Source organism: Gymnogyps californianus, chromosome 6 (genome assembly GCF_018139145.2).
Source record: "Gymnogyps californianus isolate 813 chromosome 6, ASM1813914v2, whole genome shotgun sequence".
In the NCBI taxonomy this organism is placed as follows: domain Eukaryota; kingdom Metazoa; phylum Chordata; class Aves; order Accipitriformes; family Cathartidae; genus Gymnogyps; species Gymnogyps californianus.
The window spans coordinates 16,672,293-16,689,381 of record NC_059476.1 but is presented as its reverse complement, the minus strand read 5'-3'; the positions used below and the strand labels follow the sequence as shown (position 1 = coordinate 16,689,381).

At 50.4% G+C, this 17,089-nt stretch overlaps 1 protein-coding gene across 1 annotated transcript in view; it reads left to right on the top strand.

Annotated features, from left to right (window-relative positions):
* Nucleotides 1-17,089, top strand: part of HPSE2 (heparanase 2 (inactive)) — a 112,602-nt gene that overhangs the window by 76,636 nt on the left and 18,877 nt on the right. The window contains exons 6-7 of the mRNA XM_050898905.1: nucleotides 7,981-8,028; nucleotides 16,855-16,948. Of these exons, the coding sequence (XP_050754862.1) occupies nucleotides 7,981-8,028; nucleotides 16,855-16,948 (142 nt within the window). The remainder of the gene's footprint in view (nucleotides 1-7,980; nucleotides 8,029-16,854; nucleotides 16,949-17,089) is intronic.

The following is a 17,089-nucleotide window of genomic DNA, read 5'->3' as shown; positions in this document are numbered from 1 at the left end:
AGAGTTGCAAAAGGACCAACAAATAAACCCCAGTGCCTAAGCTGCTTGACAGCATAAGCCTTATTCCCAGCAGCTCCCTGAGGTCTCTTCAGTACTCTCTGTTAGTGCTACCGAGAGCTCTGCCTTCTGCAGGAGCATCACAGAACCGGTCAATGGGATGTGGCTCAGCCTGTGCCTGGGGCTGTCACAGCCAGGACATGCCTCTCGGGATCCTGAATGAGCCCCACACAGTTAGCAAGCAGGAGAGAGAAGGAATTTAGGAAGGTGCTCTCAATGGCAAACCTGCTGTCTGCTTTGCTAGACCACCATCAGTGGTCTACATAGTGCTCACAGTAGGATGAAGGCTCCAGAGTGAATAAAGTGTGTGCAGTTAATAGTCCTGATGATGCAAAATCTGCTAAGTTTTTCTCTTATTTAAAAAAAGTGATGAATAGCAGAAGTCAACCAGGTAGGAAGAGATATGCCAAGTGGAAGATTATGACTCAAGTGTTAAGTAAGGCTGGAGGGGAGAGATGAGACACCACAGAGCAGAAGACGGGATGGGTGGATTAGTCTGCCAGGCAAGCAGTGCCCTGTTACACAAAGTGAGGAAGCGGGTTTTGTGGGGGGACATCATGGAAATGCGCTGAAGTGGGAGAGGAGAGCTCAGAGAGGCCCAGGGAGTGATCTCTGACAGTAGAAGCTGATATTAGATGTTCTCCAGGGAAAGCCTCTAGAGTTACCTGGGGACATGAAACACTCAGAGAAAAGTCTCATTGTGAACTATTACCTAAAATTACATTTTCCTGTTGCATTCTCTGTGTTCCAAACATTGCAGTCTATTGTTTAACAGTTATCTCAAGCAACCAAGCTAAACTTATTCTTTATGTTTAAACGTTGTCCTGCAATAATGGCAGTGTCAACATGAAATGGGCATTGCTCTCTGCTGTGCACCAGGCTCTGTCTGTCTCAGTGGTGGGAGATGGACACCTCCAGGGCTGTTCTGACCCAATCCTAGGGCCTGTCCTCCAGGACAGGGTGGCACTGAACCCCTCCAGGGGTGCCACCTTTCTCTGAGGTCTGCTAGACAGGCTAGATGATGAGCGCAGATCAGGCACCTGAAGGTTTGCAGCATGTAAGGGTGTGTGCACGCTGTCCCACTGCAAAGGCTGTCCTTAGGCAGGTGACACTGAGCTGTGCTGCGTGAAACCTGTGCACTTTCTGATGATGGAAGTAGGATATGGTGAGGGGAGGAGAGCCCTGCCTGAAACACAGCAACACGGGCTTTGCACACCCTTCACTGCTGAGTTATTGCTCCTGAGCTCTTGTACCACCCTGCACAGTGCAATGGCTCAGAGCAGCCACAGAGAGTATCAGTGTCACTCTGGGCTGGCAAGTCCTGGAGACTGGACCAGGACCGCTACTGCTGATGTAAGGACGGGCTCTGCAGTGATGGAGCATTGCTCTGATGGCTGGGGCCTGCTGTGCAGAAGGCTAGAAATGGTGTCTTGTGAATGCACAGGTGCAAGAGGGAATTTCTCCAGACACAACCAACAGTTGAGTTTGATGAGGTGTTAATTAGACCATTCATGCAGCCTGAGCTGTTGGAGAGCAGACCACGTTAGCTACCTACTGCGTCTGTGGGTACAGGAATCCCAGAACTGCTCAGAATTTGCTTGGGGAAAAAATTGTGAGATTCTAAGGAATTAACATAGATTTTAACAGCAGATCAGGAATTAGACACAAAGGTTAATGCATGACTGAATCACGCATTCAGTGCTGGAAGAGAAGAAACACGAGCTGTTAGGAAGAAGAGCTGCTAACATGTGTTAAAGCTCAGAACATTTGGTACAAAACTTAGACCGGCATGTCTGGGCAGATTTGGCTAGGGGCTCTCATGACCTGTTGTACCTTGGCTGGTGCAGCCTAGTTTTTGCCACTGGACACTCACAAGCATCAGGGTGTTCCTCACCTCGCAAGGCACAAGAGTTTCTCATCCTTCATGGTTTTACTGCCTCCTACTCCTGGTTTGTAGTACCTGTGGAGAGTTAACCACCCGTCTGGGTCACTTTGGCTCCTTTTGGTGATGATGTCATTCCACAGTGCTCTGAAAGAAGCCCATAAAGGTGATGAAGCACGTTTGTCAGTGATGATGAAGCCCTTCCTCCCTGCCAGCTATGGACATGGCAGGGTCAAGAGGGGTCATGGAGACAATGTCTTGATTATCTGTGGGCAGCCCAGGTAGGGGTCAGGTTAAAACCTGTCCCAGTCCATAGCCCTGCTTCCTGCATCCACAAGGCTGGTGGCCCAGACTGTACTGGGACACTGAATAGGTCCAGAGCAAGAATTTTGTGCAAAAAATCAAGCCACGAGACAAGCAACATTAAACTAATGATACAAAGGGAGGAGGAGGTCACTGCAGCATGAACTCAAGCTCTGGTAGCATTGAACTTATGAGTGACTCCATTCATGAATACATTGAAATGAGGTGTGAAGGATGTGATGAGGCATTTTGCAGTTGGTTATATAGCAGGGTCAAGGGTCTCAGCTATAAGCAAAGGATTTAGCTATTGCTCTTTCAGGAGGAAAGGGTTAAGATAGTTGTTGCTGAAACTTGATCTGGGTGGCTGGAATGCCAAAATCACAGTCACCTGTATAGGAAGAACAAAATGGGTAAGAAAAGACATGGATGAGATTATGCCACTGTATAAGTACACAGTGTACCTTCATTCTGATTGCTATCTACAATCTTAGTCATTTCATCTCAGAAAAGATGTAAGAGAACCAGGAGGGTTACAGGGAGAGGAGCCGAGGATGTGCGAAGGTCTATGACATCTTCATGTGAGAAGAGGTTAAATAGGCTATGCCTCTTCAGCTCAGAAGACAGACAGCTCAGAGGAAGTGTTATCAAGGCCCATGAGCCTGTGAATGGGGTGGTTTTTGCACAATGCAGAAAGTAGTTTGGACAGAAGCTTTGGAAAGAAGGAGGAAGCTTTTTCACACGGTATGCAATGGCATTGTAGAAGTCATTGTCACAGGGTATTGTGGAGGCCAGAGGTGTGTCTTTAGAAAGGGATTGGACAAATCAATGGGGGGAAAAAGCATCAGCGGTAAGGCAACATCATGGTCCAAATGCAACCTCCAGAGTCCCTGGAGTGCAGATTATCAAGGCTGCATGGGGCAGCCTGGGACATAGAGCCCTCTTTGCTAGAAGGCTTGTGCAGCCCTACCTTAGATCAGGTTGGCTGAAGAAAGGTGATACTGAGCAGAGAGAGAATACAATATAGCAGCAGATTTATACATAGTCCCCACCAGGCTCAGCTTCCCAGAGTGAAATCCCTGTCTGAAATCTGGCACTGCGGGTCAAAGTCTTTGCAGCAGGTGGCATGAGTTGGGTCTAGTAGCTGTCTCTGCTGCTGCAGGTATTTGATTGTGCTACTGGAACCTGAAGAAGTTAGTAAATGAAGCCTGTGCCTTAGTCTCCCTCACCAACCAATTCAGACACAAGATAAAGCTATTTCTAACCATCACTGTTGGCTCAAAGGGCAGAGGTCTGCCACCCAGCTCTGGGGATCCACCACGGCACCACAGGCAGGCCAGCGCTGCTTTTGCATTCGGGGCTTGAGGGGGGTCAGTTTGCTTTTGTAGTACTCCAGGGAGTAGTAGATGAAATAATGTGTGTTTGTGAAGTCGAGCACCCAGGAGTCAGACGATGATGCTAAACCACCTGGGAGCCTGTGCAATGGTAACTTGTCTCCTTCTGCAGCTGCATTCTTTGTTAGAGGATCACTTTTTTTTATTATTTAAAGGATGACAATCTGCAATTACCTGCATGGGAAAGAGATTTCCCAATGCAGATGGCTCTTTAATTTATCAGGAATAAGCCTCAGAAGTTCCAGTGGCTGGAAGCTGAAGCCAGACACATTCAGATGAGAAATAACATACTTGGAGGCTAATTAACCATGGGAGCAATTTGCTTAAGGTTGCAGTAGGTGCTCCGTGACTGGCAAGTATTGAATCAGGACAGGAGATCTATTTCAGAGACGTGCCCACGCTCAAGTGAAAGTTGCGGTCCTGGGAGATGTGGCTATGGGAGATGCTCTGGGAGAGGTCAGTTTTGAGCCATGGTTTCACAATACAGAGTTTTGGTGTCAGTACCATCTCGTGGTGTTGCAGCCCTCCTGCTCCACTCTCCCACAGCTCATTCCTGACCTATGAGGTGCTGTCCCACCTTGTGCCAGCATTACCATTTCTGGGACAGAGCGGTGAACTGTTTGGGTGACTGAGCAATGTTAAATTATATTTTTCTCAGTGCTTATTTAAAAACAAGCTTGAGCCTCAGTTCTAGCTCAATGCAGGGCCCCACAGGTAGTAATGCTGGCACGGGATGCAGGCACACAAGCAGCTGCAAGGGTAAGGAGATGGACATATCCAAGCTCAGTGGCTGTCTCATCCTCAGTATCACAACCTCCCTGCCTGAGGCTCCTGTTCCTCCACGCGCCTCTGACATGTTCCGCTTTCCCACCTAGAGATGCTACCCCAGCAGATTTTGAGGAATTTTACATTTGCCCAGGTTTCTGATATGTGGAAGTCTAGCCAGAGATACTGCACGGGCATGCACTGGGGCCGCCACCCATCTGAATTACGGGGCACCGCTACAGTAGTTGTCCACATTGCCTGCACAGCGTGGGCTGAGCTTGTCCCACTGCTCCTGGGGGATACTTACTGCACATGTGCTGCGCGGTCGATTGGCGCTCACAGAGCAAGCCCAATGTGTAGGAAAATGGCAGATTTACTGCCCCAGCCCATCTGTGCAGCACATGTGCAGGGATCTGAGTCCTCCCGGAAGCGTCTGGTTTGCTCTGCCTGCGCCGCGCTGCACACATGGACATCGCGCAGTCCAGGAAATCCCAGATAAAAATGTGCCAGCGCTGGTCATTTGGACTGTACGGATCTTCACTGGCCTCAAAATCTGTCGTTTGAGCAGCACAGGTGCTCCAGGAATAAAGGGATTAGTAACATCTGTATTCCAAAACTGAGATTATTCAGATATCTGTGCATCACTGCATCTCCACCTGCCCTGGGCTTTCATCTCTTGCTTGTGCAGTACCACTTGTTGGCTGTTGAGCTGCTCTAGCTTCCCTTTGGAGGGTAGAGACCATTGCCCAAGTCATCTGGGGTGCTCCAGGCACAACTCTGCCATTAAGGCAGGACTTGAAGTTTTACCAGGAACTTTTGAACTTCAAGTCCTGCAAAAACGTCAATAAAAGGAAAAAGAGAGGGAAAAAAAAAAAGAAAGAAAATCAGACATAGAAAGCAAAATTTGAGCTAGATATGCATCTTTTATGGTAAAATTTGAAAATTACCAGAACTAACCAATTTATTTCACTCTTATGGAGACAGAAGAGGAACACTAAGCAAGCCAGGGCCTTTTCTGTCCTGCTTTTGGTTTGCACTGCGCTGCCTGAGTGATGCCTGTGTCCTAGAACAAAATTTTCTCAGGAGCTTTTTAACAACAGGCCAATTATCTTCCTAGAGACATGGGAGATGGGGCAGACTGATGTCCAGCTTCTGCTGCTCCAGGGATGCTGGAGGTTATACCAAGAGTTTGCTTTGTTTTTCAGTCCCTGCTCAAAGACTGCTGTAGCGGGTGTGTTTGCAGCAGGGCTGTAGGCACTGCGGAAGTGGCAAGGAAAACTGGAGAGCTGCTTCCTTGGTCTGCTTATGGTTTTGGACTGTGAGTGGAGAGTGCCAAGCTGAGCCTGAAGAGGTGATTTAGTAAAGTCCGGGATGGTTTATTTTGCGGCCAGAACATAAAGCATTTGAGGTTAGAAAGCAAGCTGGGCTAATCTTCAAACCCAATTGCAATATATCGATCTTCATACCCAATATAGATTGTGTTTATAATTTCAGTTTAGAGTTCATTAGTTCACTCGTGTACACTTAATGCATTACATTTTAGGCAGCAGTCCCTCTACTGAGCATTTAAAACCTGGGAGTGGGTTTTTTTGATCCTTTTCGCATATTTCTGCAAACTTAGTTTTGTAGAATAGCAGCCTCTCCATAGCAATATTTGCAAAATCCCTTTTTTGCCAGATGACCAGTGTGAGTTGCAGGGAGCTCGCACCTCTCCCTCCAGCTACACTGGGGCTGGTCCAGCTGGTCTCCTTGCCCTGCTTAGCTGGGGAGGAACTGTCCCCAAACCACCGCCCTGGCACTGGTCTCCTGGGCCTGACCCTCAAGGGAGATGTAAAAGCATTTCTGAAAGGCAAGCCTGGGAACTGAAGCTCACAGCACTGCCAGGCAGCAGAATCAGGGATGCATCACTGCTACAGGGTTTTACAGCATGTTATTGTTTTTCCATTTCTAATTGTATCTCTTCCCTCTCTGTCTGCAGAGATTTATTACTGCTGCCTTTGCCAGTGTCCTCTTATGCTTCACAGGGTCCAGCTGCCCTTTTGTCCCAGTCTATAATTGACCATCGTCATTAATTTAAAGTCAGAATGATTGTTTCCGAGCTATATTTAGCCCGAAGCTTGCTGCTCTTGTTTCAGACCTGATTAGAGGCTCGTGTGCCGGAAAGCTTGCTGCTCGTCCCTGCCATGACAATGAGTCTGATAAAGGTCTCCTCTCCTCACAAACCTTCCCTTTCCTTCCCCACCCTTGGTCATGGAGCTGTCCTGGGGCACTCAGGGTCACAGGACCCAGTGCCACTCATCCCTGTGTCCCGGTGGAGTCAGGACAGCTGTGTGATTCCTGTTGTGTTCCCGGGATCCCCGTGCATCAAAGAGCAGCCCAAGACAATACAGCATCAGTTTCTTTCTCATCACGTTCACTTGCTCAGGCCAATGTCTCCTGTCATGTGCATACATTATCACTTCCCAAATGCATCAGCTACGCAGCGCATGTTACACTGCTGAACAGAAATGTGTGCCTATCCAGTTGGTGTGTGCCTTTCTGTGTTTTCATATGTGTGCCCCTAAGCATAAGAATATAGTAACTGCTTGGGCTTCCTTGTGGGAGCCGCAGTTTTCCAAGGTGCAGTTTGGATTGCTGGACCAGGGAGCCAGGGAGGAACCGTCTTGGATGGCAGCAAGTCTGTGCTAGAGGCTGCTGCCGCCGTGGTTGCATACGGTCCCCAAGATTAGGAATTGCTTTGGTTTTGGCATCGGCAGTGAAAGCAGATACACCTGTGTAGCCTCAAGTCTGACTCAAATAGGAGCTGTCTGGAAGAGGTGTATTTTCTTTAAGATAGTTGGGTTACAAGCCATCAGGAGACTAATACATATATATAACTCACTGTAACCTTGTGCATGGAAGTGCTGTGGTTAGTCATAGGAATGGGACAAACCAAAAGTGCACCCAGGTCAGAATCCCATCAGTTTGCTAACAACCAATGCCGAAGAAAGAGCATCAAAAAAAGGGAAGCATGTAGCAGTATTTGTCCAGCCTTTCCTCGCATCCTCCAATGCTCAGGGGCTTCTTGAGCTGGAGGTGGTATCTTTGCATCTAATAGCTTTGCTGGTTTTTATTTCCATTTTCTTCCATTTTTCCAGCCCTTGCTTGAATCTGGGTAAGGAGTTCCTCAGCTTAAATACATGTTGGGTGAAGAAGTGTCTCCTTTTAAAATGGGTATTTAAAACTTTTTCTTTAACTGCTGTTGAGAGTTGTTGCAGTCATGGAACTAGGTACATACCCCAAGATCTTGTTCCTGAAATGCTGTTGTGCTCCAACAGCTGTCCCTACCTGCCCCAAAATGATGCTCAGAGCTCTGCTACCAGTTGGGTTTCACTCCATTATTCTCAGCTGTGCTTGCTACAAGCATTTACAGTAAATATAATTTATTCCTTCCATTTAAGGATGCAAAGGTTTCATTAGAAAGGGTCTGTAAGTGTGGTGACCGCCTTTGGTATTCCGTGATGTAGGATGGGCATCAGTTGTTTTAGGACTTCCCCTGTGACAACATTGGGCTTATATGGTTTCTTCCTCTGTTTCCTATAGGTTCATGAAAGTGGCTGGCAGCACAGTGGATGCTGTTACCTGGCAACAGTAGGTATTCACCATTCCTTCTACTTTCCAACACTAATTGCAGTGATCAGACGATGCTGGGAGCAGAGCTGATGCACTGTCTGGGTGTGAAAGGGGGCAGACATGTGACAGCCACCTCCTCTGTCCTCCTGCTGCATTTAAATAGGTGAAAGAGGCTCTGCCCCTCCTTCTGGAGCCTCTCTGAACAAATACAGGAGGGGATGTATTAACCTTTACCACTGCAGCTGAGACAGAGGCTAAAAATATCACTGCCTGCATGCCTGGCCTGCCTGATTGCTGGAAACAAAGCCCTGCGCTGGACCGCTGAGTCCCCGGAGGCAGCTGGGAGGACAGGCAGCTCTGGTGGTGCCCGAGGGTGGGGACGACAGGGAAGTAAAAGCCATGTGTGACAGATGTATGGGACTATCTGAAAGCCTGTTTCCTTTCACCCCAACCACTGTCTCCCCGTGACCGCTGGCCTGAAGCTAAACTGGTTTGGCCCAGAGGAGGGAGAGGCAGCTTAGTCCAATGGTAAATGCATAATGCCCCAGTCCCTGCTCCGTTTTGTGAGGGTCTCAGATGGCCATAGACATGCCGCTGTCCTACACTGCAGATGGAGCCCCAGGAGCAGATGTCGATGGAACGGGGGTCAACATCCAAGATCCAGGCCCAGCTGGGGCTGCCAGAGAGATGCTGATACCTGATTTTCCTCCTGGTTCCTACATGTGCTGCAGTTCAGAAGAGCAAAACAAGCTCTGAGCTGTAGCACTGAGTGTGACAAGCACCAAGTGGAGGGAAAGGTTTTCTTATTTGGGGGAAAATCCATAAACGTCTTTTTCCTCCTCTTATTTCTAACTGCCCCAGTTTGCACACTATGGCCAGAGGTAGGCTTCCCAGCAGGCTGTGGTGCTCTGCAGTGGGAGTGCAAATGTCAGTGCAAAGGTGAGGCAGTGTGCAAGTACAGCAGCGACCACCAAAATTGATAGAAAAAGGGTTTGTGGGGCACAAACCTGCCACAGAAAGGACACATTTCAGAGACAGGCATTCACTGGAGCAAAAACCATGGTGAGACCTCCCTCTTCCCAGAAAAAGTGCATTTGCTCTGACGCTGGGTTAAGCTTCCCATGTGGGGCACTGGCCTTGAGCACGGGAGCCGGGGTCTCAGGTTCAAGATGGGCTTGTGTGTGCTGCACACAGGGCTTGTTCCCCAAGCTGGTCCTTCACAGCAACCCTTCGTAGTTGAAGTGGCTGAAGTGTAGCAGCATGGTTTGCAAAGCCCATCTTGAGACCTGCTCTTAAAAAGAGCTCAGTGGGTTTTAAGACATGAGGTTTTCTTGCAAGTGCACCTACAGTCTCTGTGTTGGTGTGTTAAACTTGGAGGCTCCCGCAGAAGCAACTGTTGGCATCTCAGAGTGGTTTATAGCACCAGGCATGACCAGGATCCAGCAAGTCCTGTACCGCAGGGAGCTTAGCTTGCCTCGCTGTGCTGCAGTGTTGCTTGCTTGGGCGTTTGGCCCCTGGGGCTTCCCTGCCAGGCAGCAGCAGCTTGCTGCAATGGGGGCAGTGGGGTAGCAGAGCATTTGGAGCGGGATTTGTGTTACTTACAGGCTTGTGCTGTGCAATGATGATCTATATCTCAGCTGGGAGTTTGCTTTTCATGATTACATGATGTGCTGATCGCATTTACTTAGTCCAGGAATTTGCTTTCTGCAATGGAGCTTGATCACTGGGCCAAGCCCTTGGATGAGTTGAAGGAACAAACTTCCAGGCTTCAGATGTGGAGTTTCATCCTGGTGTGCAGGGAATCTGCCTGCACGGCTGCTTTGAAACCTTTTCTTACAGAATCAGTGCAAAGTGCTCGGCAGCTCTGGTGCTGAGTGGCCGTGCTGAAGCAGCAACCTGCGAGCGGGAGGGCTGGTGCAGCTCCCCACAAAGGCCAGCAGAGCTGAGATGCTGCTTGCTGACCAATTTCCACTGCAGCGTAGGAGCCACTTCTCCCCCAGCCCGGCTTTGCAGCTCTGGAGATTGCAACCTGTATGCGTTTGCAAGGACTGGCCATGGCCACAGCTCCAAGCTGGGCTTCTGTACTGTTTATGAATAAATGTCAAAACAGTGTCTCATCCCTCTGCTCCAAACAGCAAAACAAAACAAAACAAGTTCCTTTGTATCCAAGACGAAAATTATTAGCAGGAAACTAAGCTGCTGTCTAACTTCAAGTATGAATATTTCTGTTCCAAACCCTGATGTTCTCCCGGGATATCAGTTATAAATTTGTCAAATCTGTTATTCCTTTGAAAAGGCTGTGTTCGATCCAGAAAGGGAATTGAGAAGGGAGTACGTTGCAGGCATCCATATTCTCTGTGTGAAAACAGAATATATCTGAAATATATCTGACAGAAAAGTGACACTGGGTGGAAATGAGCAGCCTCGCCAGCCTTTCTGAGCATGGTTTCACTTACATGTGTAACTCAGCATGTGTGCCTCCCTCTTCAGAAGTAATGTGTTGCTGGAGAGGGATGTGTGAATGGCTTCAAAACGCTCAGGGAATTTCCACTAAAGGAGGGTGTGGCAGGTGGGACTGACAGTGGCTCCGAGAGTTTTGGCATTTCCCTGATAATTTAGTTTGTTATGTTTGGTTATGAGTAAATGCTCAGTTTATTGTGGACCCCCTCAGCCTTTGGATGTGGGTTTCCACTGCTCAGAAACCTCCCCACAGCCATCTCTTTGCTCGGCACTGGCGTCCTCACACATGGTGAAGATTCATTGCCCACTTAAACCTGCAGGTGTGCCCAGTTCTGTCCCTGGGCGTGCTCTCTCGGTCTGTACGGCTGGTTTTCCATCCGAAGTCTTGTGCACAGCTCCAAGTTTGGCATATTTAATGGGCAATCCTTATGCAATGCTGCCTCTAAAGCACAAATCCCTATTACTTATAGGGAAAGTAATGTTTGCATCTTCAAAGCCAGTGGACGTCTATCCCTGTGGCCCCTTGGAGAATGCCACATTATCTTCCAAGATGGAAAGTCACTTGCCCTATGTGGCAAATCAGAGATGCCATGCACATGGGTGTGTGTGAGATGCTGCTTAAAATGCTTTTGCTGGGCTTGGTTTGGGTGACATCTCTTCTGGCTTAGACATGTTGAGTGTGCAGGTGGAGATGCTCGTGAGGCAGTAGCAGGGAGCAGATTTCCCAAAGGTGCTGGGGTACAGTTGCCCAGCATGTACACACACACCGATGTATATACCAAGGGTATATATTTGGGCTTGCATGAGCCTGCTGCAAGTGCTCAGAGCGCCGTGTCTTCTGAGGTTGTGCCTGGAGGAAGGGGTTGCATGAAGGAATCACTGGCCCATCTCCACCTGTAAATAAACCTGGCCAGGGCATGGCTTTGCCCACTGGCTTGCCATCCTCTGCACTGTCTGATGGAGGGCACAGTCCATGGCAGCATCATGGCCCTGGCCACCAGCACGGTCCCAGGTGATACCAGGGCATGGCTGGGAAGATGGCACGGGCCAGAGATGGCTCACACCAGCAGGATGGGCAGAGGCACCTTGTCTAAGGGCAGAGAAAGGCATGGGTGTGAGTTGTGCCTTTAGGGCTAGAGAGCAGCCCCCAGTCATTCTCCTTTATCAGTGCATTTATTAGTTGACTGGAGGTGGGCAGCACCTCTCCCCTGTGCCCGCAGGTCTTTACCTGGGGGGAGCAGGTCACATCCCGCCTCTCCTCTCCGGGGGGAGCAGTGGGGCTGCCCTGTGTCCTGTGCTGCAGACGGGGGCCCTGCCCTCTCCTCGGGAAGGTGCTCAGGGATCGGGCCGCCTCTGTCAGCAGAGGTGTCTCGGTTTCACAGCTGCGGTGGGCTGTCACGCTGACAGCGGGGATCTGCCCCGCTCAGTGTCCCCGGCAGGCAGGTGCCCTAATTCCTAGCAGACTCTCCCCATAGCAGCAGGCAACAAAGTAGATCCGGAAATTCCTGAGCTTTGGGAAGTGGGCTTTAATGTAATTAACTGCAACAGAAGAAGAGGTCAGATAATAGGGGCAAAGGTTTCTCTTTAAAATGAAAGAGGAGGTAAATGAAACCAGCTGCCCAGGAGCCAGTGCACTGCCTTCATTAAACATGGGATGATGCTCGTGGTCCCACGCAGCAAATCATGGATCTTTCCAGAAAACTATTTTAAAGGTAGCACAAGACGTGGAGGTGACAGGATAGAGACCTGTAGCCAGCCCCAGGTTTGCCCTGGTGCCTGGCACTGTCCTTCTCTGGGAGGCACTGGGGAGCTGTATGCATCCTGGCTTTGCAGCCTGCCCAAGAACAAGGGCATTTCTGACTGGCAGCTGTGCTCAGCCCTGCCTCAGTACTGTTCCCAGCTCTGTCTTTGTGCCTCGAGTCTCATGCTACAGTTCCAGCCAGGGATGGGGGCCAGGAACTGGGGTGGTGCATTTCCTAGCACTGGCACAAATCCCTGCCCAGCCCTTGGCCAAGTCCTCCCCCTGTGCCATGCTCTGGTTTGGCCACCTCCAGAGTAATACAGTCACACTTCTCTTTGAAAAGTGCACTGGTCCCATCCCAGGTTTCTAGGGCATATTCAAATGGCATTTTTAGAAATGGGGTAATGTAAATGGAAGGGGGAGAACTGGCTTCAGCTTTGTATAGTATAATAGGGCACCCAAAGTGGCTGTACATGGCCTTTCCTCTGGGACATGTGTCTTATCTAGGATTTACTTGCTATATCCCTCTTTTCCTTGGCTGGCTCTTCTCATGTTCCTGCAGATTGTCTGTCTACAGAGATAGTGGCATCAACCTGGGGGACATGATGAGTCAGTTCTGCATGTAATTGTCCACATCTATTCTGTCCTATATTATGAGAAATAGCATGGTCTGTGCCCACGGTGGGCATGCTGATACCTCCGAGGCTTCAGGGCCAACTCTGGTGCTGCTTCCCAGAGCCCACTAGAAGATCTGCCAGCCTGTGTTAGAGACAAATAGCTTGTCCATGAGCTACATGTCCTCTGCCTCAGCAGAGTCGCGGCTGCCAGAGACCCCTGCCCGTGCTGGGGAGGGTCTGTCCATTCATCTCCTTTGGCACTCAGACCTTGCCGGCACCGGGAGAGGAGGATGTGGATGCCGCAGCCCCCGGGGCTGGCTCGGCCCGTCTGACTGTGCACTGTGCTGCTGCCTGGGGAGATGCTTGTCAGCGCTGGAGCTCTCTGCAGCTGCTGCTGGCTTTTTTGGAGGTTGGAGAGTTGCGACTGTTCAGGGTTTTTTTTTTTTGAAGTCAAGTGCACTGAGTCATTGTAAATATCAGCAAAGCTGCAGCCTTTGCTCCTGGGAATAATCCACGCCTAACGAGCGCTTCTCCTGCTTTAAAGGCCTGTCATTTGTTTGTATTTTGTGCGTTTCTGTACTGCTTTTACTGATGGTTAAAGTTCTCAAAAGAAAATGCCCTCATCTCAATGATGAAGCCTACAGCTGGAAACGGCTGACCTGTTCCTGAGTAGCCTGGTACCAGTGAAGACCTTAGTGCCTGTCTCTTCCTCGCAAGCCTTGTGCAACTGGTGCCATTTTCCCTCTTTCCCAGTCTGGGGAGGCTGAAAATACCTGCTGGAGTCCGAGAACTTCCCAGGCATATCTGCAAGAGATCCTTGCCCATCTTACAGAAGCTAGTAATTGTCTTCATGCTCTGCTTAAATACCCAAAGCCAAGGTGCTCCCCTCCTTGCTCCCCCAGGAGACATGCTACCAACAAGATTTCCTGATACTGAAGCAGGTTTATTTTTGCCTTTCACCTCTCTACCAGTCCCCATTTCTCTGGGTTATTAATGAAGGTGTCAAAAAAATGTGACTGTGGTACTGTCCCGGGGCATTTCTCTTCCCTGCAGTGTCTCAGCTGTGCTTAGCACGGCAGCACCTTCCCAGGCTGCCTCCTCCGCATGGTCCCTGGCAGGGCAGAGCCTCCTCTGGGGCTACTCCTGGAGAGATGTTCCTCTCCCTTGGCAGCGGAGCTGTAGGTCAGAGCATGCCTTGTGCTTGAATGAGATGATGAGGAGGTGCAAGCCTGCCTTTGCTCTCCGAGGGGTTTATTCTGGGCTTTGGGACCATATTGGCTTGCACAGACAAGCTGAACCCTGCAGAAAGCCTGCTGCATTGGAGGGCCATACGCAGACTGAGGTCTCTCTAACTCCATCTTTTCTCAGTCAATGCAACCTTCTTTTTATGGCCTTTCAGCCAGTTTTTGGCCCAGGTGATGGGGTTTTTAGTCCACAGCAGTCTGAAAAAATAGTTTCTGCTCAGTTCTTAAGTGCTGTGCTAAAATCCAAACATCTGCCATCCCCAGAGTCCATTGCTTTGTAAGTTTGTCTTAAAAAGTAATCTCTGTAAACCCCACCGCTGCCTGCTGCTTACAGATCTGCTCTCCTCCCGGCAGCCAGTGGTTCGATAGCGTATAAATGATTGGAACAATTCTGAACACTTCCAAAGCCCCCCCGCCCCCCCCCCCCCCCCGAGATAATCTCTGCCTGTAGTGCCTTCCAGTTGCCACAGACATACAGAAATGCCTCTTGCCTCCTTCCCTGGGTTACACAACGTTGGAGTGAAATTGGGGTGTGAGTGGCATGATCCCATGCTTCAGTGGGGACACAGCTGGGACCACATGCCTCGGGGAGGGTTGACAGAGGAGGTTCTTCTCGTTTAATGCATTTGCAAGTTGAGCCTGTAATGCATTTCTGTTCTGGGACAGTTAGTGCTGGGGTTGTTCCCCTGTCACTGCAGCCCTGCACAGCTCCAAGCCCTGCATAGCTCCAAGTGCATTTACTCTGTTACCTGGATAGTGACTTGGAGCAGTGAGACACAAAAATCCTCTCTGAGCACTCGTGCATGTTGCACGTGTGCCGGGTGCTCTGGCTGAGGCTGAGTTAGCCCACGGCATCCTTTGGGGATGCTCCTGCATTCCAGCACCCAAGTGAAGCAGCCACTACGGCCGCTACAGCTGCTCGCTGGTGTGAATGAGATGCATGTTATGGAGAAATCAGCCCTGGAAAGGTGAATCCACCTTTCTTCGGACCCCAGGTCTTCAGCCCGTTATGCATCCCAGCACCCATGGCTGTACTGAAGTCTGTGGAGAGGCAGAAGGGTCTGTGTAACTCTGGTGAACACCAAGTGGACGTGAGGGATGGGAGGCAATGGCTGAGCCCAGCCAGCCTCAGCCAGAGCTGCTGTAATTCCTGTGCACCTCTGTCGCCCCAGCACAGCTCTGACATGCTCCAGGGCTTGCTGTGTCAAGCGACTGATGCACACTGCAGATTTGGGAGGAGGAGGTTCGGAAAGTTTCTCTTGCAAAACCTATTTATCAGTCAAACAGCCGTCCCAGGGGTATGGCAGTGCATGCTGCAGCAGACGTCCTGGTGTCCCTGCAAGGCTGGGAGGAGCCGCTGGAAGATGTGCAAGGGCTGCCACGGCTCCTTGTGCGGGGGCAGAGGTGCCAGCCCCAGACACTTCCTCAGGAGGAGCCAGTTGGGATTATCTCCAGCCACAGGATATTTGCATTCCAGGACAGACTGCTTCACCTTATGTCCTGGAGCCAGAAGACAGTATTGAGGCATTTCGGAGCCTTCCTCCCACACTTAGAGACAGATGATTCACATCATGATTGGCAGCACTATAGCTGTGTTTTATATAAGCAAGCACATGGAGAGCAGGAATCAGCCCCCTCTGTATGGGAAACACTCCCTGGCATTCCCAGGGCAGAAGGGATTTCTGCAAGAGCAGGACTTCCACTGCAGGTAACGGCCATGGCATTTCTTGAGTGGGGGATTCAGCTGTGGATTTTGCTGGAAGAGCAAGCAAGGAAGGTGCAGGTAGTGCAGGGGTGCTGGGAGCAGGGCTCACTCTGGTGCCGCAGGTCCTCAGCCCATGCACCCCACGGTCACTAATCCTTGCTCAGAAACACCACCAGGGCTTAGCCTGGAGGATTGTTATTGCAGCAAGATGTCCACAAGGAATTCTGGTTCTCAGACCAGAAGACACTCTGTACAGTCCCCCCTGCAGACCAGCCATTGAATGGATAGTGTCCCACGACCTGGGCAGAGTGATGCAGTTATTCCCATGTCTGGGAGGGTGGGCAGCCTCCCCTGTCCCCTCCTGGGCATTTACTGCAGCAATTTCCAGTGTGTCTCAGAGGGTATTTGCTGCTCGGGACCCTTCTCCTCCCTGGTGTCTGCATATTGTCCTCCTGTGGCTAAGGGGCCCTTCGTTTCAGCCATTAGATTTGCATCTTCTGTTTTGCCATCCTGCAAAAGCAATCTTTCCAGTAGCAACGATACTGGGCCCAGGACTGACTGGCTTATCTGCATTTTGAAAACAGTGTGTCCCCAAGACAGGGGACAGGTAGAGACGGCACGAGCCAGGTGAGATATCCCAAGATCTCCCTGATCGTGGAGCCCAGGCACTGCTATCACAAGCATCATGTCAGAGGGTCTCGTTCTGTGGGGTCTCCATGAGATCAGTGCAGAGGGTGCTGCAAAGCCTTTGCGGGTGGCGTTTTGCTCCCAGCCTTTGGCGTTCTGCTCCCAGTGTTTTACCAGCAACAGTTAAGAAAGCACAAAACTTCCTGTTGTTTCTGCAGCGCAGGATGCTCAGCGTTCAGGGTGCATCCACCTCATGCCCTGTTTTGGAGACTGAAAGCATCTGCCAGACACAGGCACAGCCAGAGGGTCAGGGCAGGGCAGGGTGCAAGCAGGGACTCCCCCAGAGCAGAGGAGGCTTCTTGGCATGGGGCAGCAGTGGGATGGGAGGATGTGGTTGAGGGCAGAGATACTCCCAGCTGTCTGATCCTTGTCTTCTTATCTTCCTTCCAGTTACTACATTGATGGCCGAGTGGCCAAAGTGACGGACTTCCTGAAAACGCGCCTGTTAGACACGCTCTCTGACCAGATCAGGAAAATCCAGAAAGTGCGTGAGTGCAAAGGGTCTGCAAGGGGTGAGGGGGCACCGTGCCCACAGTGCCCAGCCTTGGCACAGCTCGTGGCCGGGGCTCTGGCCTCAGCACCGACGCGCTCCCAAGGGAGCTGGCGTGGGGCAGGGATGGAGGGC